The sequence below is a fragment of the Falco rusticolus genome, chromosome 1, assembly GCF_015220075.1.
Source record: "Falco rusticolus isolate bFalRus1 chromosome 1, bFalRus1.pri, whole genome shotgun sequence".
NCBI lineage: Eukaryota > Metazoa > Chordata > Aves > Falconiformes > Falconidae > Falco > Falco rusticolus.
The window spans coordinates 21,462,956-21,488,195 of NC_051187.1; the positions used below are offsets into that span (position 1 = coordinate 21,462,956).

Sequence of the window (25,240 nt, forward strand, 5' to 3'; positions counted from 1 at the left end):
CTTCCGGGCACGCCCAGGGGGCGGGGCGGGGGCGGGGCATCGCCGCGCTCCTGGAGCCTCGTAAACAGCAGCCCGCAATAAGGAGGAATAGGTAAATAAATGAAGAACTGGCAGATTTTTCCCGGGAATTGGGAGCTGGAGGGGCCGGCCCACCGCCAGCACAGGCGGTTCACGGTGGGAAGCCACCAGCAGCACGTGGGGGGCTGGCTGGCCCCGTCCCTGACCCATAGGGGACGATGGAAAATGAACACCCCCCCCAGTCAATCCCTAGCACAGAGGGCAAGGAAAGCCCGGGAGCATTTTCTGTAACATTTCATTTTCTGACGTCAATGCGAAGAGTTCACAGCGTGGTAAGAGAGCAGACAGCACTGAATTGAGCTGTCACGTAACGGATCGATGCTTCAAAATGCCCAGCCACGCCAAGAGGTCTGCTTGTTGTATCAGAAGGTGGTGAGTGCCAGGCGAGGTCTTGCTAGATCCGTGGCCGTGCCTGAAGGTCGCTGAGAAAGGCACATGCAGGGTGGAGGGACATTTGCAATGGGGAAACTGTCATCACCTCGCTGTGCTGGAAGCGGGCACGGTCAAACTCTAAATTGACTGTCCCAGGCTATGGATCAACGAACCTTTTCAGAGATAACCCTAATGACTGCCCCGTACCTGGGGTAAAAAGCTCAATAATGTGGTTACGATCCCCTCTGCTTACAAAAGAGACAAGCAGTGTGTAATGGGTCACATCCTGCAGGACTTGCTTTCCCCAAACTTCCACCTTCTACAGCACAGATGAGTTCCCCAAATGACTCCAAAACTTAACCTGAAATAACATGGAGCTAAAGAGGAAAACCTGTCCATTACGCTAAGTTCTTTTTTTCAAACAGCGTTCAAGTAACTTTCTACCGTCACAGTGGTATGGACAGGGAAGCCCCTCTCCCTGCTGGGTGTTCTCTTTGCTACCTGTCAGTAATTTGGTTCAGAGATGTCTGTGATGGTGGTCCCATAGATTTGGGTCTCCCAGTCTGAGAGCTGTTTCACAAAGCCCCGGTGTGGTCTCATGTTCGTTTTGCATTGCAGAACGTAGTCCCAAGCTCTCTGTAAACAGCAAGAAAGCAAATAAATGTTAGGAACTTGAACTGAATCTCAGGTATTTACACAAAGCAGCTACACTTGTAGATGACACAGCTTTGTATTTACTCCCTGTGTTGGACAGCAAGAACCTGGAGATAAGACCTTGGCTACCAAAGCTGAGACCGACTGGATCCAGATGTGAATCTCAGAGAAGACTGTCACCTTTACACTCTGCTCTGAGGGATACAAGGCCAGCTCAGGCTGCTTTCACTACCTGGCAGGTATCTTGCGTTATTTTACACTGACGGAGCAATGCAGTCCCGGATTTTCTACCCTAAAATGCTATTTCTCCTATGGATGATAAGCAAAGCAGTGAAGATCAGCTATTCACAGGTACGCAACAAAGGTTATCGTGTCTCTGGATTGGTGTGACCTGATATGGCAGAGCAGCTATGACACTCCAGTTATCCCACTGCATTAACGACGGCCACCTTAATTATTTCGTAGTTTCAAGGAATCAGCTAGGAACTCTGCTACACACAGGGCAGCTCTGCTAGCACTACAGTGCTTTACTCCAGCTGCATCCTTAGGTTTATCCAGTCGTGCTCATCGTCCTGCTTTTAAAATAGACTGCGCCCCACACTTGGAGGATTGCTTAAGCATAATGAGACCAAAGGTTAGAAGATAGTGCTCCATGGGTTTGTTTTTCTAATCTCAGTGATTCTGCATGTTCCGAGGCTGATCTTCCAATATTTATTCCTCTGGGCCCACAGCGTGAGTGTCTGTAGTTTCCCTGAACTCCACAAATCTACTCACATATTGATTACTAATAGGATAGGGGGGCTCCCATCCCAAATCTGCCTTTCTTTTGCAATATCCGCGTCTTTGGAAGCTTTCAAAAATCTTTGCCTAGATTGGCTGAAGGATCACATGGGAATCTGTTGCATTGCTTTGGTCTGCAAGAAACAAACTTGTCTGCCAGGGTAATCCTCTGGGAAAGCTTTGCCCAGCCAACAGTGGGCAAGCACCACCCAGGCCAGCCACAGCACACCACTGCTGTGTCAACCTTTTCTCCTGGGTTTTTTTTTGGGCACTTCATAAAATGCTGAGACCAAACTGTTGAGACCAACTGAGAGAAACTGCAAGGATCAGCCTTTGACTTTTGCACTGCCACTGCAAGCACCTCCAGTAATGTAGTGTGCAAGTGAATGATTATCAGTGTGCAGGAGCAATCACACCCAGCATTAGTAGAAGAGACAAAATAGTATCTGCAGCCCTGTTGGCACGCTCAACCTGAAATTACCCATTGGCACACAGCGACAGTAAGAGATTTCCTCTTATGTTGCAAATGTTTGCACAAAATCAATTAAATGATTAGATACAAGCCCAGCTTCAGTGAAGCTTGGATCAATCCTTTCAAGCTCTCAAACGAAGACACACTTTCCCAACAAGGACAAGATTTTTAAGGAGGATCCTTTCAGTCCCCATGGGAGCTAGCCTGCTCTGTGTTAAGCAGGCACCATGAGACACTGCCTACAGCAGCATGATGCCCATGTGTTGTATGCAAAGGAAAAAGGGGCCTGGCACCAGGGGAGAGGCCACCGGGCTACTGCTCAGCCAGGTCATTCTCAGCTGTCATTCATTATTTTTCACACATTATTCAGAGCTATGGAACAGCATGTATGGCCATCTAACCTGTACATCCCTCCTGGGCTAGTATTATCCCTTTCCAGATATCTCTACAGTAGTACCTGTGGGAGGGGATTGCTTCTGGGGAAATAAAATAGGATTTTGGAAGAAGTCGGTGTTGCTGATGAAGTCAGTGGTGAATCAGAGCCCTGCAAGCACTGGGTTCCAAATTTCCCTGTAACCCCATGGTATTAAGGGATGGGATTTACTTCAGTAGCTTCCAAATACTCTCTCACATCCAGCAGAACAGAAATACTAAGTCCTGTAACCACAGCTTTATTTTTATAGCCCTGTAGTTAAGGAGGGAAATGCAAGAATGGCATGAGTGCCAGAGTAAGGACTCACTGATCCAAAATCTCACCTAAGCCACCTCCTTTAACAGTATAAAGAAGGTGCAATCTCATATAATATAATCTGTTACATTATCAAGTGGATAGTCTGTATGAAAGCCCAGATGTCTTTTTCATTACTATAGTAATGAGGTTTCAGGAACAGAAATAAACTGCAGACCCAGCCAGTATCTTTGGGAAATATGACAGTGACATACCTTCAGGGAAAACTGGCAGGAATTCATAAGATAGGCCATGGTTGCTGTGCTGCTCCGGCTTATCCCCAGGCTGGAGAACACCAGCACTGCTCCATGATCCAGCTGAGCATCTGAGTAAAGAAATGCCAATCACAAATTAGTGGTCTGGGAAATCAAGCTTCCAGTTGTACAGTCAAGCACTAATTCAGTGATAGCTGACAAGCTAGCAGCCTGAGCGACAGGAACCCTCGTGAACCTTGACAGCAGCAGATGGGCACTGCCAGCTCCCATTTCTGTAAGCATTTGCCTTTCTTAAAAATCCAGAGTTAAAACGTGACTATGAAGACCAGAACCAAATGACAATGAGCAATCAATGTTTTATTACAGATCAGTGTCACCTTTACATCAGATAACTGGTCTACCATGACCAATCAGCTGTAATCAGCATCACATCATCTACTCAAACTCTCCAGAAAGGTTTAAAGGTATTGAAATTTCTGATGAACTCAGGTCTACGTGTTCTCCACTCAAGCTGGAGGAATCAGCTCTCAGACTGGAGGGAACTTAAGACTTCAAATCCCTTACCTCTCTGGGGGGATCAACAGCAGAAAGCATGTACATGCCAGCTAGGGCGCTGATTTTATGATGGTTTTATGATGGATACTTGGCAGTGACAATTGCCAAGATGAGCAAACTCGTTCCCTACAAAAGCTAAGCCCAAAGATGCTGTCAGTTGCTCCTAACCACATTAAGCCCGTTATCTATGCCTAGAAGGTTCCATATTTTATTAATAACCTTTTGAATTCTTTCCCTCCCTCTCCAGAGCAGACAGCATGACATGTTTTTAGAATATCAGCAACCAAACGCTCAAATTCATAGGGCAAAGCTCCTTCTTTTACTGTTGTTGAGAGGTTGTGGGGTTTGTTGGGTTTTGATTTTTTTTTAAGCACTAAAACAGCGTTTTCTAACTTATTTCTATCGTGAGATACTAGTTCTGTTCTAAGACCTGAACAGAAATAACCTCACTCAAATACATACCTGGCATGAGGATATCCACACTCCTCTCAAAGTACGTGGAGAGCTTTAGTCTAGTGTTCACCCATAACCATTCCAGTTTAAGTAATCTACTCTAGACTGTCAAGTAAACAGTATGCACTTCCACAACTGCTACAGCCAATAAACTTTTACAGTTCATTTTGGAGAATTCCACAAACTGAGGTGAGAAAGAAACTTTCTTCTGAAATACTACTGGGAAAAAAACCTGGGGCAAAATGAAAGGCCAGTAAGTGGAGTTCAGTATTTGAGTTTCAATGCATGCAGATCATGAAATTCAGTTCAGGACTACAAAATTATCTCCTCAAATATTGTTTCCTTCTTTCTTTCTTTCTTTGTGTCCAGTTGTCATTTCTTATATTGTACTTGGATTATAAGGTCTGTGGGGACAGGGTGGTCTTTCGCTTCTGCATTTGTACAACACTCAGCAGGGCCTTAGTCTGTGGCAGGTGTTAGTTCCTAAGTGTAATAAAAGATAACGACACAGTTGGACACCATCACAGCATGGAGCTGCGGGAGCTATGTCTGCTATGCTGCTGCAGGCACGGAGCTGAAGACTATGTTTTTTCTTGTCCTCTCTGATGTAATCAGCTGAAGGCAGGTTTATGCTGTCCAACCTGAAAGTCTTCCTAGGCCCTACGGTGGGTCTGCACTGCAAATCACAAAGATTAGCAGCATCTTGTGGTGAGTTCTCTAATGTGTCACACTCTTGTTCAAATAAAGCTCTGGTGGTGGAAGATTTGGGCTGGTAAGAGTCAAAGGGTTGTATTTAAGAACAAAGGAATAGGAGGGAATCCTATGAGGCCCTAGCAGACATCCTGCAGCAAAGCCTTTTCAGATCGTGTAGAAAGCTCACTATTATCAGAGTGAGATATTCCTTACGGTAAGTAGGAACATCAGAGTCAGATGCCCTGTAAAATCTCCTCTCTGTCCAACAGGCTGGCTAGTAAGACAGCTGTGGTATCCATTAGGGTGTGGGCTTTCTTGGGAGTATACTGATTTTGAAAGATACGACCCTCCTGTCTAAGCTTCCTGTTCACGTGAATTGCAGTCACTCCCATCTAATATTCTAGAGTGAGCAAGGTCTCAGGAATTCCAGATCAGGAACAACTCACCTATGAAATGACAAATGGTGGCAAAGGAAGAAAAAAGATCTGCTTCGAGCGAATCTGGAACAGGTATATGGAGGTATTTGCCGCCTTCTGCAAACCTGGAAAAAGAGCACACTGTGACATGGACCAGAGAAGCATGTGTTTGTTGGAGGCAAGCTGATAACTTTGTTTGCTGTTGCATGTGTGAGTTTTTCATCATCATCATCATTAACATTATGATAAGGGATTTGTTATGGTAAGACACCGAGATGCTTGTAATGCAGAACCAGTTTCATTACTGATTTTTCCATTCCACATGGTATCAGCACTGATGGTCTTGTCTTAACCTACAGCTTCCTTTATCTGAGAACTAGATGAAGACAGATGAACTGAAAGCAAAGGTGCCTTCATGGCGTGCATGTCAGCAGTTTTGTGGACATAGCCCCCCAGTTCACTTCATGTGGTTTTCTATGACGGCACCCTCCTCCTTCCACAGTCAGAGAACTAATGGAGCAAAACACTGGTGAGGAATTTCCAAAATGTGAAAGCATGTCATTTAGAGGGCATTGGAAGATTACCCACGGTGCAGAGACCTTTGATGTTTTCCTCTGGAGCCAAAGGCATGAGAAATGTCTGCTGATACACGTCCTGGGGTAGCTAACTGCATTTGTTACTTTGTTTTGGTCATTACCTTGAGAAATGCCACTGGATTTCTCACTGTGTGCAATGGCATTTCCAGATTGAGCTGAATGGTCATGGCTGTAGGTAAGGAAGGAAGACCAACAATGTGAACCATCCATGATTTAGCTTTTACATTGATGTGTTTGTAAGATTTTGCTCTGAAAGCTATTCAGAGATTTTGGCTCTTCCCAAAGGATGGTGGTATGCAATCAACTCAAAATTCCAAAAGCATCTCAATCCTCCCCTCACCCAATCCACCCATGGCATGGTCAAGGGCTGCAGGACCGCATGGCTGCTGTGCTAACTCTGGAGTAGAGATCGGAAAAACGAGCATGAAATAGCACCCAAATCCGCAGTGAAACACAGAGGTTTCCTTGGAAGTTCACAGGCACTCTGCACATGGGCTCTGGTGCTGTGCCAGCTCACTTTTTTCAAAGACACAAACACCAGTGAGGGTAAACCTTGAACTATTTAACTTACAGTGTCGCAGGCTGTTCAGAGATGTTGACTTGTGCTTTGATCTTCAGATTTCTCTGAATTTGTTGGTCACAGGCCTGCTTGAAATTGCCCATATATAACTTTTCAGGCAGTATTTCTACAGGGTATGGCTGGAAATTGTCTAGTTCCTGCTGGAGAGAAACCATAGGCTCAGTTTAGAGTGTATGTTTACTCCTGTTAACTTGGCAAGTTCTTAAACAAAAGTCATGTGAAGAATTGAACACACACTTAGTCAACAGCTCATGACACATTCTAGCGTAATGATTCATTCAATCACCTGGACTTTCTGTATATTGAAGTTCGCTAGATTTACTGAGAATAATTAACAGCATTGCCATCATTGTAGCATTACTTGAAACAAATCCTAACTAAACAGGAGGCGGCATGTATTATTTTCATTGTCTGGAGGGACTGCAGCATAACTGATTCATTTGATGTTTTCTCCGGTTACTGTTTGCAAGGCTAAATGAAATCATGTGTCACTTGCTGGGCTGCAGGTGCCATGTAAGTGGCACAACATAAATCCACAGCTGCTTCCGGTGTCTGCAGCGTGAAGGTTGAAAATAAAAATATACAGGTAACCGACAGTGCCTCTACATTACTGGCTGAGATTTGGCTAACGTTACAGCAGAACAAAGCAACAGCCTAACAATTTAAAGCAACAGAGAACAACAGCTTAAACTTAGAGGCAAGGAGCTACTCTGTGTCCAACTGAATTTGATGGGGAAGTTCAGCAGTTTGCCACCCTTCATGAAGAAGCACAAAGTGATCTGATTGTTTCTCCTGTGCTGTAGCATCCCACAGGTTAGCACCTTGTCGTGGGCTATTTCATGTGAACCAGAAGTGAATAGGAACAATGGAAACAAAAGACAGGTTGCAATGACATGCTCTCTGCTGTCCAGCACCCTCTAAGTCTGCCCTGCCTCAGGTCCTAGATGTCAAAAAAAGGTAATTATTTCTCATGAGCTAAATAGATCAACGTTTGCATGTGAAACCAAACAATTAGGATACCAGTGCTCTAGTTTTTTATGGGTCTGTGGAAAAAACGCGCCAGCACTTGCTTTGTGACCCTTCCGGATGAAAAGCTTTATAGACACGGAACACAGCGCTTGATAGGAATTGTACTTCTGTCTGAAAACATTTACTGTGTACCATCCCAGATAACCACGTGTGAGAGAGGAACCTGCTTCTTTTCGTCATTTGCTATTGTTTGTTTAGTTATCTCTACTCTCCAGTAGGCCAGTTTCAGGGTTATTGGAGAAACCTTCCCAGGTTGTTTTCATGAGCTTTCTTTCACGCAATAGAAGAGGAAAAAAAGGCCGAGTGTGGCTGTAAAAGAATTAGCGGTGAGGCTCAGGGCATGCACAGTAACTCAAATTACATTTAATTCCTTTGTTTGAAATTACTATGGTATCAGCTTTACAACACCATTTAACTTGAATTCATTAGCCATCATCAGTTGAACATGAATGCTAATGTCTTCTACTTGCAAAGTAGTCTCATCTCACCTGAGGCATCCACAGTATCTTCTGAGTCCTCAGAAAATGATAGCAAGCTGAAAAACGCTTGTATCCTCCCCTCAGGATGAGCACAGGATGGCGGGTGAACTGCTCTAAGGCTCTGGCATGCTGGATGGCACTTCCTTCCTCAGCATCTGAGATGAAAAAGCGATTTGCCAGGGCAGGTTTAGAGTGCCTGCATCAGCACTGGGGATTACATTTGTCCCACTGACACCGACAGCAAATTCCTTTTCATTTCATCTAATGGTCTGTAGAAAGCCTTGTTAAAAGCTATTTACTCTTTTAACTCTTGCTGCAGGTCAGTAACAGGGCATGCTGCTTTTCACCTCTTGTCCTGATCTTTTATTTCTCTCCTGGTTTCTTTTGTAGGTCTAGATAAAGTTCCCCCCCTCCCCCAATTATTCTTTGGGAAATGCTTGTAACAAGTTCCCATAATAGAGAAGTATTATTAATTTAAATCTAATAACCTTAATTTTATGGAGGCTTTTTTTAGTTAGTCTGCTTTAGGCAAAGGGGGAAAGAAGGAGGTATCTTGAATAAATTTTCACAAGTGTTTTAAACACTCCCCTCAGTGAAGTAAATTACCTGAGGTGGCTGCTCCCCCTCCTTCTGCCAAGGGATCCAGCCTGCTCGCCTCTAGCTCTGTCTGTTTTAGAAACAGATCAGCACAATAGAAACTCACTTCTGATTCTTCATACCTTCCCTTGCTACTGTCTCATCACGGAGCATTTACAAACGTGCTGGCTTTATTCATTCCCCTTATATTCCCAGATATTTTTTTAATAAAATTATGTAAATCTTTCCTAAAACTATAGTAGCCTTTATAAAGGTAATACAAGCTGAGCAAATACACTGAAGTGGTTCTGCACACAGCAGAACTCCTTGCCAAAGGATGCGTGAAAGCTAAAAATTTCCATGGTTCAAGGAACGCTGAACAATTACATGGAAAAGTTTCCAGCTCTTCACATTTCTTGGTGAACTCCATCAAATCACCACCCCCATTAAAGCTAAGTCTTTTTAAATATGATATTGTGAAAGCCTTTTATAACCCTCAAAGAAGGAAGTACTCACTCTGGGAACATACGGAACTTGAGTCAGTGTTTTCAGTCTCCAAAGAAGGACTGCTCCCTACAAAGCAATTGTTGGACAAGCCAAATCTCAGTGAAATGCGGGAAAAAAAAGAACCCATTCCTCACAGAAGACAAGGAGCTTCAAAGGGATCAGTTCACAGATAGGAAACCAAGTCTGCCAGGACACTTTGAAATAATATGTAGATTTTTGAAGCCTAAGAACATATGCAAGAGAGTGAAAAACCAGAGGCGTAGCACAGATGTTCATTTTTCAAATACAACTGGGTAAATTTGCATCTCTCCCAATAAGCTCATAAAATTAAATGAGGAAGGGGAAGAATGAATATCTGGCAGTGAGGTCTTGACTGCCATGGGTCATATATACCTTTTTCTTTCTCCTCTTCCTCACAGTCACAGCAATCCAAAGAGCTGGTCTCACAGTCATACACCACGCAATATCTGACACACCGCAGCTCCTCTGAATCCGGTACCAGATACTCCCCCGTGGGACTCTATCAGAAATCGCAGAGGAATTCTATCAAAAGCACAGCTCCACCCTTTTCATGTGGCATCAACGCTACCACCAGCATCTTGCAAGTCACTATTGCACAGCTATGGGATGGGTTTGGGGCTACGTCTGCACTTGACACTGAAAGACGCAGTTAGAATTCAGAAATGATGCAAACTACGCCGGATTGCTTCATCAGCTGCGGCGGTAAAAACGCCAGCACTGTCCTTTGTGAGACAAGGCTATAATATGTTAGTTCTTGTGCAATATTTTTCCTGATACACAGCTCCTATTTGCCAGTCCTTTGGGCTACTGAAGCCACCTTTGCTTTTACATCCCCCCAGTGGCAGAAATGGAATGTGGCTGACACAGACAGGGGAGAGGCTGAGACAGTTCCCGCGGGTTATAGACCAATTTTGGCTTCCTGCTAATCGCTAAATCCCGAGATTGTTTACACAAACAGTAATCCCCTCACCTGTTCAATCCTGCGTGCTGTAATAATATGGCTCTCGTTGTATTCATGCTGAGTACGGGCATCTGAAAAAACCAACCAAGACAGAGCAACTGGCTTATTTAAAGGCACTGACATCAACCAGACAAAGAGATTCTGGTTTTTCAGATGAGACTTTCTGATGCAGATGTAATGAATGCCACTACTGATATGAGTCTGTGTGTAACACCAAGTGATGCCAGCAGCTTCAGTCCTGCGTACAGTACTACCAAGTGTGGTACTGCAGTGTTCACAGCGCCAGTCCCATGCTCTGTTCTGCTCTGCCCTGTGGTGTATCCTGGCCCCCATGCACTGCGCCTTCTCTGACCTCCCAGTATCCAGCACCTCTGCCTCTGTGCTGCCCCAGAGACAGAGAAAGGAGCACCAGAGAGACCCCAATCCCACTCCCAAACTGGCTGACTCCCTTGCCAAAACATTTAATAATATTGCAGTATCAGGCACCCTGTTGGGGGGTATTTGCACTATGCAAGATGCAAATGCTTATCAGCAATCTTTGTGCGATCATCAAGAAATCTTGTCCACCTATAAATCCTTTGGGAGCAGCAGGGTAGAGTGTGTATCCCTGGGATGGATCAGAGCAGGAAGAGGTGGACATGATGACAGTCCTGGGTCATGGCACCTAGAATAGGATGGGAAAAATGCCCCAGTGGCAAGGCCCCAGTAATTACAAGAAGCAATGTGTGCTCTTCCCCATTCACCAGAGACCACAAACCCTATTTCCTCAGGAAGCCTGCCCAGGCCAGAGCATGGTGCCTAGCTGCAGGCAGGGCCAGGCAGCACGCAAGGCCAGAGCCAGGTAGTAGGCTGGGCCTGGTAGCAGGCAGGGCCAGGCAGCAGGCAGGGCCAGGGCCAGGCAGCAGGCAGAGCCAGGGCCAGGCAAGAAAGCAGGGCCTAGCAGCAGGGAGGGCCAGAGCCAGGCAAGCAGGCAGGGCCTAGCAGCAGGGAGGGCCAGAGGCAGGTAGCAGGCAGGGCCTAGCAGCAGGCAGGGCCCGGGCCCGGCAGCAGGCAGGCCCGGGCCCGGCAGCAGGCAGGCCCGGGCCCGGCAGCAGGCAGCAGGCAGCAGGCAGCAGGCAGCAGGCAAGCCCAGGCCCGGCAGCAGGCCTCCCGCTACGGGCTCACCCAGCAGGCACAGGTAGTTGGCCTCCGCCAGCCGGGACACCCGCCGCTTCTGGCTGACGATGTTGTAGAGGCAGTGGGGCTCGCAGAGAGCGATTCCCGCCATCTCGCACCAACACGCGACCGGGTGACTGTCGCCGACTGTCGTTTCAGCCGCCTCACCCCATCACCTTGGCGACGGCAGCGCGCGGCCCGCCCGGTTGCTAGGGAGCGACGCCGCTGCGGGTGACGTTATCCCCAGATCTCGCGAGACTTTCCCCCCCCCCCCCCCCCGCCGCAAGAAGTCTCGCGAGAGCGGCGGGCGGTCCCGCGCAAGCGCCGCGCCGTGGAGGTCGTTGGAGTCACCGGAGCTGCCGCGCCATGCTGTCCCGCCTCGCCCGTCCCGCCGCGGCCCTCCGCCGGGGCCTCGCCACCACCGCCCAGGTACACCCCGCCGGCGCAGGGCCCGCACCCCCTCGGGGCCGGGGTCGAGCCCAGGCCCTCCGCTGTGAGGGGGCGGCCTCGGCCCCGCGGCGTGCGGCGGGGAGCTGTGTGGGGGGGGGGGGGGCAGCTGTGAGGGGGGGGGCCAGCTGTGAGGGGGGGCCCAGGCGCCGTGGTGGCCGGTGCGGGCTTCAGCCTTCCTCCTGCCTTCCTCCAGACCAGGCCTGACCTGGCTGGCCAGGTTTGTTGGTCCTAGACAAATCTGGCTTTCTGGTGGTATGTAATAGGTGATGCGCAAATTTGTTGCTCCTTTCCTCTGACAAAAATGTATCCCTGCTTTCAAAATACATTAAGAATTCAATCTGGCACCTGGGGGTTTAACGCTAATCCTTAATATGCTGAAATCCATTGCGTGTGATTCTTGATACCAGGAGAGGACTGCTGCTGTGTGGTATGTAGAGACCAGCCTCTCTTCTAACCTAAACAGCACCCAGTGGCATATGAGAGAACAGTTATATCTACAAAGGTATGCTCTACAAGACAGGCTTCTGTAATTATTTTGATAGGAATTGTATTTATTAGCAGTGAGGTTTTGACCTCATGGTATCAGACTCAGTCATAAATACAGGGCATAGCAGTGATTTGAATGGTAGACTTCGCGTCCCCTTGGAGAATTTTATGCTAAATTACGTTTCTTGCAATAGCAAGAAAACTGAGCTGAGGTTAGGCTGATCTAGCTCCTGGGTAGATTATTTGTTGTCATAGCATAATAATTAAGCTGTTCATGTGGGGACTTGGGGCTATTATGGCTTTATCTGGTAAGACAGTGTGATAGAGAATGCCCTCATCAGCAGTAATTGTATTGCCTCATTACATCTCTGCAGTAGCCTCTGGTTCTCCATCACTTTGGCAAAACATTGCATTTTAAGATTGTTCTGGACTCTGAGATTAGCTTTCCTCTCACCTAGTGACACTTGCCTAAACAGGAGCACGGGCATTTTCAAGAGAAATAGCTTAATTCCACTGAGCATGTTAAATTGGTTCACCAGGGCAACAGAGTTGATTTTGCTTGCTTCTCAGCCCCTTTTGATCAAAGCTGGAAATTACAGTCACTTAATGTTCTCAGGCCTCAGTCTGGAGTCAGCTGCAGGCACTATTTTGAATTTATTTCAGGCATACGCATTTTCTTCACATACGTACAATGGCTATTATGTTTATTGTAGTCCATTAAATGTATTGATTTCAAATGGGAAGGCATGTTTTTTGATACTGGCAATGAAAACTAAAAAAAATGCAAACCGGATTTTGCTTTAGCTCAGACCTAGGTCCCCAGGGTAGCAGGTATTAGTGTCCTGCAGACATTTCTATTTGAGCTTCAGATCACAAAATAACATTTTCCTCTAACTTACAATACAGTAATAAACCTGAAGGATCTTTGGGAGGCTGTTGTGATGATCGCTTTCTGTGGGCTTAGGCAATCAAGTTTGCATAGTGCTTGATAAAAAAATTGAGAAATAGAGCTAAAAGTAAAGAAAGTGTGGTGAAATTCCCAAGGTCACTGCTGCACTAACTACCAGCACATCTCTATAACGTGTCTTTTCTTCTTCTTTTTCCTTTTTTCCCTCAGAACAATGCCAAGGTAGCAGTGCTGGGGGCCTCGGGAGGCATTGGCCAGCCTCTCTCCCTTCTCCTGAAGAACAGCCCACTGGTGAGCAGGCTCAGCCTTTATGATATCGCTCACACTCCAGGCGTTGCAGCTGACCTCAGCCACATTGAGACAAGAGCAAATGTTAAAGGTACTGTGAGCTGCTGGAAATTGTGTTCTGAAGGGATCCTCTTGGGTGTCTCTGGCACCTGGCGATGCTCATTGCTTGTGAAAGGGAATCTTTACATCATCCTGAAGCCTAGTATCAGTTTTAAGTAGCTTTTTGTCAAGTGATGTATGACTAATTAAGATTGATCTGATTAGATTGATATGTATGGAGATGAAAATGGTCTGTGGTTGCACTGTTGAAGGGGATTTCCTAATAACTGGCAGGAAGTGTTCAGTAGAACAGTCTTGGAAAAAAGCCTGAGCATTGACTTTGAAAGTTTGACTACAAATAGACTTAACACTGTCTGGGTGTCTACCTGAATTCTGTGTGCTGCTTTTTTAAAGGGACAGCTGTCAAGTTTTGATCAAATCAAAACTTAAATCTGCTGAACTTTGTTTTATCTGAAGATCACCAAGAGGCTGCGTTTTACCTGAATTTGCCTATCTGCAGTTCTTTGGGGGTACTGACTGTAGTGCCAATCTAGGGTTTTTGGAGAGTCAATCCACATAGCAGGAGAAACTGTTGGGTTTTGAAACAGGTGAATGTGAGACTCTCACCATTCTTGTTCTGTAGGTTTTGAAACAAGGATAAAATATAAAATAGGATCCATCCATAAGGTATTTCTTTGCTTTTCTGCATAAGTCTGAGTCGAAAGCTAAATGACAAAAGGAATTGGTGCCTATGGGTGTAATTTTGTAGTTTGAAGTGTCAAATACGTAACTGGCAAAAACATGTTTTCTGTGTGTCTTCTATTTCAGGCTTCCTGGGACCTGAGCAGTTGCCAGAATGTCTCAAGGGCTGTAATGTTGTAGTTATTCCTGCAGGAGTCCCTAGAAAACCAGGTGTGTTCTTTTTGTTAAAAAGCCCCACAGCTTCATTGAAACGTGTCTGTGCAGTACCGTTACTCAAATGGAGCTGTATCTGGTGCTTCGTGGTATTGTTGGCTTGGGATGTTAATGACACTGACCTAGAGCTTGTTGTAGTATCAGGCAACTCATTCAGCCTCTTAGATTGTCACTTGTAAAATGGGAAGAACTGATTTCTGGAGGAGGCCCAGTGTAGGGGTGAGGTGCAAAGACTTTTCATGCAGGTGATCCTGACTCTCCCTTAGTGTTCCTTGCCCAGAGCAATGCTCTAGTAAAAAAAGCAAAATAGTTCTTTGTTTCATTTCTCAGCAGAATAGAATTAATCCATTTGTTTTGCATTAATTGTATGATAACTTCTCAGGGTGTCTTTGAATGAATGCTGTTAAGCCTTCCTAGAATGTCTGTGACGTGCTCCATTTCTACTCTGCTTTTCAGTATTCTGTTAGCAATGTAAAAAATTCTAGACTTCAATACTTAGCTCTTCCTAATTCTTAATTTTTCATGGTTAAAGTAGTTGCTGCATCAGAAATGAGGTGGCACTATACACAACTAGCAGTAGTTTACACAGCAGTTGGTGTTCAGACTGTAGCTGTGGAGAATATTTCAGAGGGGGAAGAGAATTCGTCTTAGGAACAATTATGCTGCTCCGAGCACCACTGGTATACTGGTGTGGGTCCCTATGGTCAGGCTGCCTAGGTAAAAAACGTTCTGACAGCTGATAGCTGGGCTGGTTGCTCCTGGAAAGGGCAGATCTATCTAGAAGGGCAATAATAATTTGTTAGTGAAAGGAGTTAATTTAGTACTGCAACTGGAGTGTTTTCTCTTGATACATGAAACCAGAAGCTGATGTGTATCTGTCCAGAGCAGAATATTGGTTTTGGTTGGGTTGCTTGCCCATTAACGAGTATACTCTGGGTAACTTAAAATATTTTACTTGATGTGGTTTAGGTATGACCCGTGATGACCTGTTCAACACCAATGCTAGCATTGTTGCTACTTTGACAACGGCCTGTGCAAAGCACTGTCCGGAAGCCATGATCTGTATTATTTCTAACCCGGTAAGCATTTTCTGGAGACCTTGAAAATGTAGAGGGGAAAAACCAACATCAATGCTGAGAATACCAGAGTAAACTCAGTTCCTGTTAGTTTTGACCAGTATCTTTAAGATCTGCAGTGTATTCGCAGAAATGAACTGTAAGCCTGGTTCTACTAATCCATTTTTCTTGGCTATATTTAAGTCAGAAAACTTGGATGTAAGTGCTTAATATCACACACCTCTGTGACTATGGTTATAATACATGCTGGTGTGTTAGCTGGAATAGAAATCACTAAGGGAGGAGGAACCTTTGTAACTTGAATCAACAAATTTATTATCTTAATGGTTATTTAAAATGTGTGGGTTTTATTCCAGCCTGACTGTAAATTGCTCTTCAGTTTAGGAATTAAAGTAATTGGCTGCAGTTGACTTGAAGCTGGAAATAAATATACTTTGTGTTGTTTACTGGCCTGTTCAGTTCATGCATTGGCTTCATTATTATACCGATTTTAATGAATGCTTGCCTGTTCTTGCTTATAGGTAAATTCAACCATCCCAATAACTTCAGAAGTCTTCAAGAAGCATGGTGTGTATAATCCAAACAGAATCTTTGGTGTTACAACGCTGGACATTGTCAGAGCAAATACTTTTGTGGCTGAACTAAAGGTAGGTCATAGTAACAGATGCTGGGGGAGGAATACTGCCTGCTTCAGTCATCAGATCTGTCAAAAATGCTTTTAAAATCGCTGCAGAGCGCCAAAGGAGCTCAGGTTTCTGTGGAGCTAGAGGCGAAGGCAACGATTCCCTGTTTCCATTCTCTAGAGGAGCCTGGGGATAGGGTTTCTTGCAAAATGTGGTTCAAGAGACTCTGACCTTTCCTTTTCACAGCTGTCCCCTGTGAGCAAGCTACATGTTTGCTTTAGTTCTGTTGGCACTTTCAACCCTGCTGGTGCAAGCAGAGGGTTGAATTGTAGTATGTATTTGCAAGTCAAACTGTCTGTGCTGCATATTACAGGATGTTCTGCAATGTATCAGGAAGTGTAACAGGCCACTGCTCGTAGTAGCCCTGGTGGATTTTGTCCTTGTGCTGTTATTTATCTGAACTTGCATTAATAATACCTTGTGACTGGCTAAAGTTATCAGAGTAACCTGGCGTTTAACTGTTTAGATCTGGCTTTGTCCCTGGAGTATAGCTGTCTCTGAAACTCCTGCTCTGTGGAGCACTGGGTTATAGATTTGGCCAGATACCCAGGGCAGGAAATGAAGCGTGTTGTTTTTAAATGTTTTTCTTGTCCATGTGCTTCAGAAGCTGGAAAGTTTCATGTTTCTCTTAGGGCTTAGATCCAGCTCGAGTAAGTGTTCCAGTTGTTGGTGGCCATGCTGGGAAGACTATCATCCCTCTGATCTCTCAGGTAAGTCATAGTTACTGCTGTCTGTGGCCATAACACTCAACAGTGCCTTAGAGTTGACGTAGAATGCCTTTATGATGGTGTGTAATGTGCTAAGATACAGCAGAGACAGTCTCCCCTGCTCTTGTGGCTGCTTTCATCCTGAGATGAGGTACAGAGTACTGGAAGGCAATGAGCTAAATCTGAACTCCTCTGGGTGATTTAAATAGTTCCAGCCTTTCTCCTCTAAAGGAGTTTGGGATCGGAACTTTGTAGTGTGGTGTGGGTTTTCAGATGTCTTGAACACTGTGTTTTTGGGTTTGTTTGTGGTTTGTTTTTTTTTTTTTTTCTATGGCAGGTATTTCATGATATGAATACCTTGCTTCAACAGGAAATTGGATTTGATTTTTGCTGTGGTGGACTAGAAACACCACTTCAACATGCAGCATTGAAATGAAGAGGCATAACTCAAGCTGTGTGGGGCGGCCTGCTTCAGTAATGGCTGGTAGTCAGGGAGAGGCTCCCTTCATGCGGCTAAGCCAGAATGAAATGCACTTCTAAAGCAGGCTGCAGCTTCCCCCTGTGCTCGGCACTGGTGAGGCCACACCTTGAATACTATGTTTGGTTTTGGGCCCCTCGCTACAAGAAAAACATTGAGGTGCTGGAGCGTGTCCAGAGATGGGCAACCGAGCTGGTGAAGGGTCTGGAGCACCAGTCTTTGAGGAGCGGCTGGGGAAACTGGGGATGTTTAGCCTGGAGAAAAGGAGGCCCAGGGGGACCATATCACCCTCTACAACTACTTGAAAGGAGGTTGCAGACAGGTGGGTGTCGGTCCCTTCTCCCAGATAACAAGAGATGGGACAAGAGGAAATGGCCTCAAGTTGTGCCAGGGGAAATTTAGGTTGGATATTAGGAAAAATTTCTTCACTGAAAGGGTGGCCAAGCATTGGAACAGGCTGCCTAGGGACGTGGTGGAATCGCTGTCCCTGGAGGCATTTAAAAAACATGTAGAAGCGGAGCTTAGCGACATGGTTTGGTGATAGACTTGGCAGTCCTGGGTTAACGGTTGGACTTGATGATCTTAAAGGTCTTTTCCAACCTCAGTGATTCTATGACTCATGAGGGAGATGGCTAAGATATGGCCGAGGAGTGATCTGCGAGAAAGGAGGGGGAGAAGGCTTTCCTTTAAGTGGGGAGTAAAGTGTCCTTCTCTGAAGGTCTTAGGGAATAAGAGCAAGGACTTTGGAGCAGCTGAATGCTGAGAAGGTGCTTTTGTTAAGCAGTCGGTCAGGACACACATAGCTGTGCTTAATGTATGTGCGTAGCTGTAGCTGAAGGTTCTGTAACTTCCTAAATACTGCTGGCAGACTGGGTCCTTCATAATACTCTCCACTTCCATAATGCCACAGTGACCCAGATATTTATAAGGTGGCTCTTTGAAATGCCTAAGGCCTGTTATGTGCTTGGAGGGCATCCGGCTAGTGCAGAAGACTACACAGTAGCGTGTAACCATGGCAAGCCCTGGTTTTGCTATCAAGCTGCAGTTTGTTCTTGGCCAAGCCAGGCCTAGCTATGCTCCTGTTACAGTCCACGCAGTAGCCAGCAGCCTTGGTGGATGTTTGCAGCTGGTCAGTGTCACAATCTGTGAGCTGGGGTTAACTGATTTTCCCAGTTGAGAGCTGTAACAACTGTAATGGCTCACAAAGCGTCGTCTGGGTGGCTTTATGCTAAATCTGGAGAGGTCCTGGTATTTGATAGTAACTTCTTTTTTCTAATCTAGTGCACACCAAAAGTGGACTTTCCTCAGGATCAACTGGAGAAGCTTACAGGGAGAATTCAGGAGGCTGGCACTGAAGTTGTTAAAGCTAAAGCAGGAGCAGGTTGGTTCTTGACTGCAGTTTGGCTGGCTGAATGGGTGCAGTCCTCTTCAGTTTAATCTTACTTAAACTGCAGTGCAGAATTACGAACTGCTGATTACAAATCTAGCTGCTTTGCCATGCCAGCAGCTGCCTGAACTGTGATACCAGAAGCAGCTCAGTATGTAGGTAAGACTAAACGTTAACTGATCCCATGCCATGTCTGGCTTTAAAAAGAATCCTTTTCTGTCAAATTAAGCTGTTTCTTCCTATAAATGGTCAACCAAATAGCATGTATCTGGCCAGAAGCTGCTGCTTTATCCGACTGGCTGTGAGCTTGAAGTCAATGACACTGCAGCTCTGTAAACGTATCAGTATGGAAGCCTTTGATGCTAAAGTATGTACCAAATTTCAACGTGATCTGTTCTAAAAGTGATGTAACTTTTACAGGATCTGCCACCTTGTCTATGGCCTATGCTGGTGCTCGATTTGTGTTCTCTCTGGTGGATGCGATGAATGGAAAGGAAGGGGTTATTGAATGTGCCTTTGTTCGATCGGAAGAGACCGAGAGCCCGTACTTCTCTACGCCTCTGCTACTGGGAGTATGTACTTTAAATGATGGGGCTTATAAACAGCAGCTACTGATTTAGTTTTGTGGTTTGTACTCGGTGATTTCAATTTAGTCTGATGCTAGGAATCACTGAAGGTAACAGCTGAGCGTACCTCTTAGACTTCTTGAATGTTTTTGGGTATGGTACTTCAGCATATACCTCATGCTTGACAGGGATGCTGCTGCTTTTATCTGCTCTTAGCCTGTGGGTCACTGAGTAACCAGAGATTCAGGCTTGGCTTAAGAGATCACGCTTGCCTCAAGTCGGTGCCTGTTTATGAAGGGCTTTCATATGATTAACCAGAGTCGGCAATCCTGTCCCCTCGGCTTGATCTGCTGCAAGTAAATCCCTCAGAAATTGAGGCACATCGGGAACTGTAGCATGGATTAGGATTAATAGATTGCTTTCAAGACCTCTATTGAACTTTGAAAGAAGTGTTCCTTTTGTCACCCTTCCCCTGCGGGTGGAGTGAAAAACAAGGATGCTGCAGCCCTGTTGTAGCTGCTGGGGTGCGAAGGGTGGTGTATGCTGTCTGAGGTGCTGGTTGGTGAGGGAATGGAAGGAGAGGGGGTATGAAGGGGGAGCAGTTTAGATGTAGGCACGAGGTCTTGAAAACCTAGGAGTGCAATCTGAAGCAGTTTCAGATTGCAAGCCAAGGGTTTACGCCGGGGGAGAGATTCTCTTGCCAAATGGTGGGTTTGAAGATAGGGAGAGGCATGAAGAAGCAGTTGATATCAATCTCCTCTTGAAGGAGCCGATGGGCTAGCTTCGGGTTTCACACTTGTGAACAGTGAATGAGAAGTTTGTGAAGGCTGTAGAAGTTGCTGCAGGTAATAATGAGGCTCTTTAGCCTTGCTGGGAAGCACAGCGCAGGGTTAGCAGGCTAGAGATGACAGAGGTGCCAGGCAGGGTCTCCATCTCAGCTGGATAATACTTAATCAGAGCTGTTAAGTTACTCTCCAGGTCGTTCAATGAATGGTTAATCCTTAAATCCTCTTTCCCTCAGAAAAATGGAATTGAGAAGAACCTAGGTATTGGCAAGATCTCCCCCTTTGAAGAGAAGATGGTTGCTGAGGCCATGTCTGAGCTGAAGGCTTCTATTAAGAAAGGAGAGGAATTTGCGAAGAACTTCAAGTGAAGAGTTGATGACTGAGAGGAATTAACAACTTCCTTAATTTATTAAGGCATCATGTCACTTTATGACTTCTGATTCAGAGCTCATGCTTTGATTGAAGTCTGTCTGTACTAGCTTAATGATTGTTGCCAGCGCAGAGTCTAATCATTAATAAAATGACCTCATTTTTTCAGTGTACCATCTGGAATTGTCCTGATGTGCTTGTCTTTTGAAGGTAGATGCCGTAGGTCTCTGAACGGTTGTCTGTTTCTGTAGGGCTGAAAGCGCCTCTTAAAAGTGGGCGAACCGATTACTCTCAGCTCTGCTGCTGTTTGGGTCTTGGCTTGGGCTACTTGTTCGGTGCAGCAGCTGGGAAACCAGCCATGATCAAATTAGATCAAGATGAAGTGATCCAAGAGGGGTTTTTGCAGGAGGTGGTGTTACCTTGTGTTGCATTTAATCTCTTACGTAATCTCTTTTCAAAAGAGTTAGTACAAGAGCGCAGTGGTTGAAACATCAGTCCTGCTCTAAAGAAGATAATTAAAATGCAGAGAGTGACTTCTTTCTAGTTAGGAACAAAAGCCTTGATTTAGCATCTACATAAATTTCTTTTACATTCATCCTCTTGTGAATATAAAAATAAATGTCTGCGAGAAAATGGTGATGTGACGAGTTCTGTTGCTGACTTCTTTGAAGGTAAGCTTTAATGAAGGAAGCTATTAATTCACTCTTCCTCCGTGCTCTGTGCGCTTCTTGCACTATCGCTTTGAATTTCTGTAATCCATGTGGGTTGAATTCTTAAGCTGAGCAGATTTTATTTTGATTAGATGAAGGAAATGCCAAAGCCCAGCACCTCCGGAGGATCTGCGGGGAGTGTTGGGTTGAGCAAGAGAACCCGGTGTAGAAGCTTCTCATAAGGAAGGTACCTAAAGATCGTAGGTGCTGTTTGTCACTGTGTTTTTTCTTCCTCCTGCTTCTTGTATTTGAACTCTCTTCTATGTGAACTTTAAACATATTTTTTTTCATCGTTTATTTTTTTAGTTCATCATTCTGAACCAGGTTGCATAGTTGTGGCACTGTTGAAGATACGTTGAGAATAAAGTGCTTGGCTCTTTCCCTGCCCTGTGGAACATGTAGGAAGAGAGGATGGCAAGCACTGTTCTTGTCACTCCTCTCCGCAGATATTCAGTGTATTAAAGCTTGCTTTCTTTACAGGAATAGTAATGTAATAGAAGTGTCAGCAGTCATTACTCAGCAGGCTTGGAACAAAATAATTATTAGGTGTTATTAATAGACTTGAAGATTAAGGAAACAAAGATCATGTTGGAGGGGCCCAGGGAGGATGGCAGAAACGGAGGATGCTGAGAGGAGGAGTGACTGGCCAGACCTAGTAAATATGATGTGTTCAAAGCAGTAAGCGGAGGGTGCGGGGCAGACTGCTCTAAAGCAGGTCGCTGGAGTTAGGGGTCTTGCAGCCTGTCAGCAACTTTGCATCTAGAAATAGGCAGCACAGGTTGTTTAGAAAGAGTGTGTCCCTCTGCCAGAGCTGGTGGTCTGCACGCCAGCGTGTATGTCCAGGTGGTCCTGGGGAGCTGTGGCATAAAGCTGCTGAGCTAATGGCTGCAGGGGAAGCTTTCCTTGCCTTGCAACCCAGAGGAAGATAACATACGCTTGTTCTAGTCCTGCTGGTTTTATTACAGCAGATAGAGCAGATTTCTGAGGCTTGGAGGTTTTTCAGAACCAGAGGTTCATAGTGTGGCTTAGGTTATTCTGTCTTTTTCTTGTGTCAGCAGTCCAAATCCAGTGCAGCCTGGGGAGCTGCGTGGACAAGCAGAAAGCTTCTCTTATACCAGCAGGGACTCGGGGACAGCCTGGGTTAAGTGGAGCTGGTGGAGGAGGATTATTTCCCAGCACCTGCTGACTTGTGGATTCTTCAGGGTCTCCTTCAAAATCCCCTTAATGTTAATAATGTCCCTTCCCTTTCTGCACTGTTTAGTTTTTGGGTCTGTGGTCTGTCCCCCCTCCCCAAATCCCATGCCTCGTGCTTGGAGTTGCAGCTATTCCCCGTGCCTGGAAATCAGCTCTCCTTTTGGGAAGGAAAATGAGGCACGCTTGTGGGTTTCTGCAGTGAAGGCAGAGACCAGAAGGGCGTTGGGTGAAGGTGAGAAATGAACCTGTTGAGCTCTTCTCTGCTTGGTCAAATGTGCTGTCCCCCCAGCTGAACACTGCTGTGGTGGGTAACTTAATCTACGAAGACTGAAGATGGTTTGCAGAGGGACATCCCACCCCTTCTCTCTAAACGGATTCCCCAGAGGAGGAAAGGAACCAGGGTGTACCCCTCCTGGAGAAGCAGGAATTAACTGGGTGTACCTAGATAAGCCAGTGCTGCGCCCTGGAAGCTGTTTCCTGATGCTGAGGCACGCGACCTTCATCCTCTGTCCTGTAAGCTGGCGCAGGGTGGCCGCCTTGCTGAGTCACAAGCTGGCAGCCTTTGGTTCTTACCTCCTGTGGAGGTGAGTGACTGGGGCTGGAGGAGGTGAAAAACCAGCCCTGCTCAGAGCTCTTGGGTTTCATCCTGTTTACTGGGCAGGCTTTTTTCTTGATGGTCTTGGAGCATCTGACATCTTCCATTGCAGCATCATTTATGTGCACAGAGCTGTCGCCACCTCAGGCAGAGACCAGCTCCGTGCTGGAGCCCAGATGTCAAGATACAGAGTAGATGTGTATTAAGAGTAATAAATACACTCCAGATGGCCAGATGTCAGGTCACTTGATCCCACCTGCCACTCCTGTGCTGCTGGGGCAACGTGATGAAGTGCAGGAAAGGATAGAACAAGGAGAAAAGCAAATGGTGAATGTTATGGCTTGAGTCTTTCATCCTGATTGACCCTGGTGTCCCGGAGGGCTTCAGGTGGGATGACTGCAGGAGCAAGGTGCAGGCTGGCAGCCCGGTGTCCCTCATTCCTGGGAAGACTCTTCCCTTCCTGGCTCTAAGAGCTGGTGCTTTGGGATGTGGTACAGAGCTGTCACCCCTGAGCCCCATCTCACCCCGGGAGGGCTCCAGGTGGTGGGAGCCGGGAGATGGCAGCAGCAGCTTGCCTTTGGGTAAGGCTAGTAAGCCTGCAGCAGGCCTGTTGGGGCCTGGGGACGATTGCTGGCATTTCGGTGATATTTAGGAGAAGAAGCAGAGGAAACAACAACAGGAAGACAGTTGGGTGCAGCATCTGCCTTGGCAAAGCTGGCTGTCTTCCCAGCTCCGGGAAAGGAGCAAAACTGGAGGGGATGTGGAGGTACCTAGCAAAGATGCTGGTTGTCCCCCTGTCACTGCTGCTCAGCCTCAATTTACTGGGGCTGGTGGTTCATGGCAGGCTTTGTATGGCTGATCCCCTTTTGGAGGCTTCATGCTTTGCTCAGCGGCCACAGCGAGCTCCTCACCGGCTGCCAGAGCCAGGTCCCACCTGGTTTCGCCGGGGCAGGTCCACTCCGGTGCACCAGGCACTTAAGGGGTAGGGGGTAGAACCCCCCTGTGGTGAAGCAGCCTGGGCTGGACTCTGTGCTTTGCACGCAGCATCCCCTGCCCAGGGAGGTAGGTGGTGGACTGGGAGAGGAGAGGGGGAAGTACACCCCGAGGTGGGTTGAGCACAGCTGGGGCGCAGGCAGATCTCCCCTGCAGCCAGCTCAGCTTCCCCTCTCTCTCACAGGGCAATAATGAGAGGCTTTAATGTGGGCAGGAGGATCAGAAACCCTCTGATCTGCGGGTTTGGCTTTGCAGCAGTCTTTCCCTTCCCCTGGCTCTCCTGCCTGGCCACAGGCAGCATAAAATCACCACCTTTGCGTTTGCTGCTCTTGATTTACTAAAATGCCCACGAGCTCTCGATTCCTTTGTGGGTGCCTCAAAGCAGCTCTGGAGCGTGGCGCCGAGACGGGAGGGTTTGTTTGCATTTGCAGGGAAACCTGTTAATAAAGGAGACCAAAGGGACTGCTCTTTTCCTGGCTGCGGGAACAGATGGCTGGATAACGCAGTGCAATTAATATGCAGGGACTCCTGCCGGGGTGAGGATTTGATTGCCTGTTAGGAGAGGTTAGCACGCTCGAGCTGCGCTCTGCCACTGCTCTGCCTGTCCCTGGCACCTGCTGCCTGCAGGGGGTCCCTGGGGACTCTGGGATGGATCGGATGGTGTCATAGTAGCTGCAGGAGCTGGTCATGGGGAAAGATGCAGCAGGAGAGTCGTGGCCAGTAGCGGGTCTCTGCTTCTACGTGCGCTGGGTGATGCTCTGGGTGAGCTGCCCTTTGGGTTTGTAAAAGCAAAGGCTGTCTCCGGTAATGGATGACTGCTTGAAGGCCTTTTCAGGCTGGAAGGGGAGCGGTGGCTCATTTTTTTCCTCCCGTACTTGTTTCTCTGAGTCAGGAGGTACCAAAGGAAAGCAGCAAGTGGCAGCTCCTGCATGAGCCAAGGGAGGTGGGCACAGGGGTCTCCTCTCTGCAGCAGAACGTGGATGCAAAATGTTTCCCAGGGCTTCGGAGGGTGGCTGGACAAATCCCCAGGGAAGAAAAATCCCTGCCATGGGCTAGGAGGCTTAGGGGAGCCCTGGGGGAACCGGAGACCCAGCCAACCCACCCCACCAGCAAGCAGGGCCACGTGGCCACAGGGTCGAGCCCAAATCAATGGGAGCCTCCAGCTGCTGGGCCACGATCGAATGGGCCAAGGTCACCCTGGGCGCATACGGGGCTGTTCAGACGCCTGGTCCCTGTCACACCCTGGGCTCTCAGGGGAGAGTGGTGCCCCCCAGCCCCTTTCCCTTCGTGCCT

General features: G+C 46.8%; 2 protein-coding genes across 5 annotated transcripts; one reads left to right on the forward strand and one right to left on the reverse strand.

Moving 5' to 3' along the window:
• Window positions 1–96: 96 nt before the first annotated feature.
• On the reverse strand, window positions 97–11,540 carry STYXL1 (serine/threonine/tyrosine interacting like 1). 4 transcript variants are annotated; one of them, XM_037375015.1, is made up of 9 exons: window positions 11,329–11,518; window positions 10,174–10,235; window positions 9,576–9,702; window positions 9,192–9,248; window positions 8,109–8,254; window positions 6,583–6,731; window positions 5,446–5,540; window positions 3,299–3,408; window positions 97–1,086 (listed from the first exon to the last, which is right to left on the reverse strand). In XM_037375015.1, exons 1-9 carry the CDS (start codon window positions 11,429–11,431, stop codon window positions 955–957), a joined length of 981 nt encoding a protein of 326 aa, XP_037230912.1. In that variant the 5' UTR covers window positions 11,432–11,518; the 3' UTR covers window positions 97–954. The 4 variants fall into 4 exon arrangements, with proteins under 4 accessions (XP_037230912.1, XP_037230913.1, XP_037230910.1 ...); XM_037375016.1 differs by having other exon boundaries at window positions 6,583–6,728; window positions 11,329–11,517; XM_037375013.1 differs by lacking the exons at window positions 97–1,086; window positions 3,299–3,408; window positions 5,446–5,540 and adding an exon at window positions 5,547–6,180 and having other exon boundaries at window positions 11,329–11,540.
• Window positions 11,541–11,615: 75 nt separating this feature from the next.
• On the forward strand, window positions 11,616–20,633 carry MDH2 (malate dehydrogenase 2). Its single transcript, XM_037375012.1, has 9 exons — window positions 11,616–11,748; window positions 13,373–13,541; window positions 14,318–14,401; window positions 15,374–15,483; window positions 16,002–16,127; window positions 16,796–16,873; window positions 18,630–18,729; window positions 19,156–19,307; window positions 20,323–20,633. The coding sequence occupies exons 1-9, from the start codon at window positions 11,686–11,688 to the stop codon at window positions 20,452–20,454; spliced, it is 1,014 nt and encodes a 337-aa protein (XP_037230909.1). The 5' UTR covers window positions 11,616–11,685; the 3' UTR covers window positions 20,455–20,633.
• The last annotated feature ends 4,607 nt before the right edge of the window (window positions 20,634–25,240 follow it).

What these genes read in the sequence shown, in the direction of transcription:
- STYXL1 (XM_037375013.1), bottom strand. Translation starts at nt 11,431, where the DNA reads ATGGCGGGAATCGCTCTCTGCGAGCCCCACTGCCTCTACAACATCGTC. An exon ending in CAGCACGCAGGATTGAACAG is followed by an intron (nt 9,703 to 10,173) that starts GTGAGGGGATTA and finishes GATTTCTGATAG; the next exon opens with AGTCCCACGGGGGAGTATCT. An exon ending in AGATACTGTGGATGCCTCAG is followed by an intron (nt 6,732 to 8,108) that starts GTGAGATGAGAC and finishes GTTTCTCTCCAG; the next exon opens with CAGGAACTAGACAATTTCCA.
- MDH2 (XM_037375012.1), top strand. Translation starts at nt 11,686, where the DNA reads ATGCTGTCCCGCCTCGCCCGTCCCGCCGCGGCCCTCCGCCGGGGCCTC. An exon ending in CTTTTGTGGCTGAACTAAAG is followed by an intron (nt 16,128 to 16,795) that starts GTAGGTCATAGT and finishes TGTTTCTCTTAG; the next exon opens with GGCTTAGATCCAGCTCGAGT. An exon ending in TAAAGCTAAAGCAGGAGCAG is followed by an intron (nt 18,730 to 19,155) that starts GTTGGTTCTTGA and finishes TAACTTTTACAG; the next exon opens with GATCTGCCACCTTGTCTATG.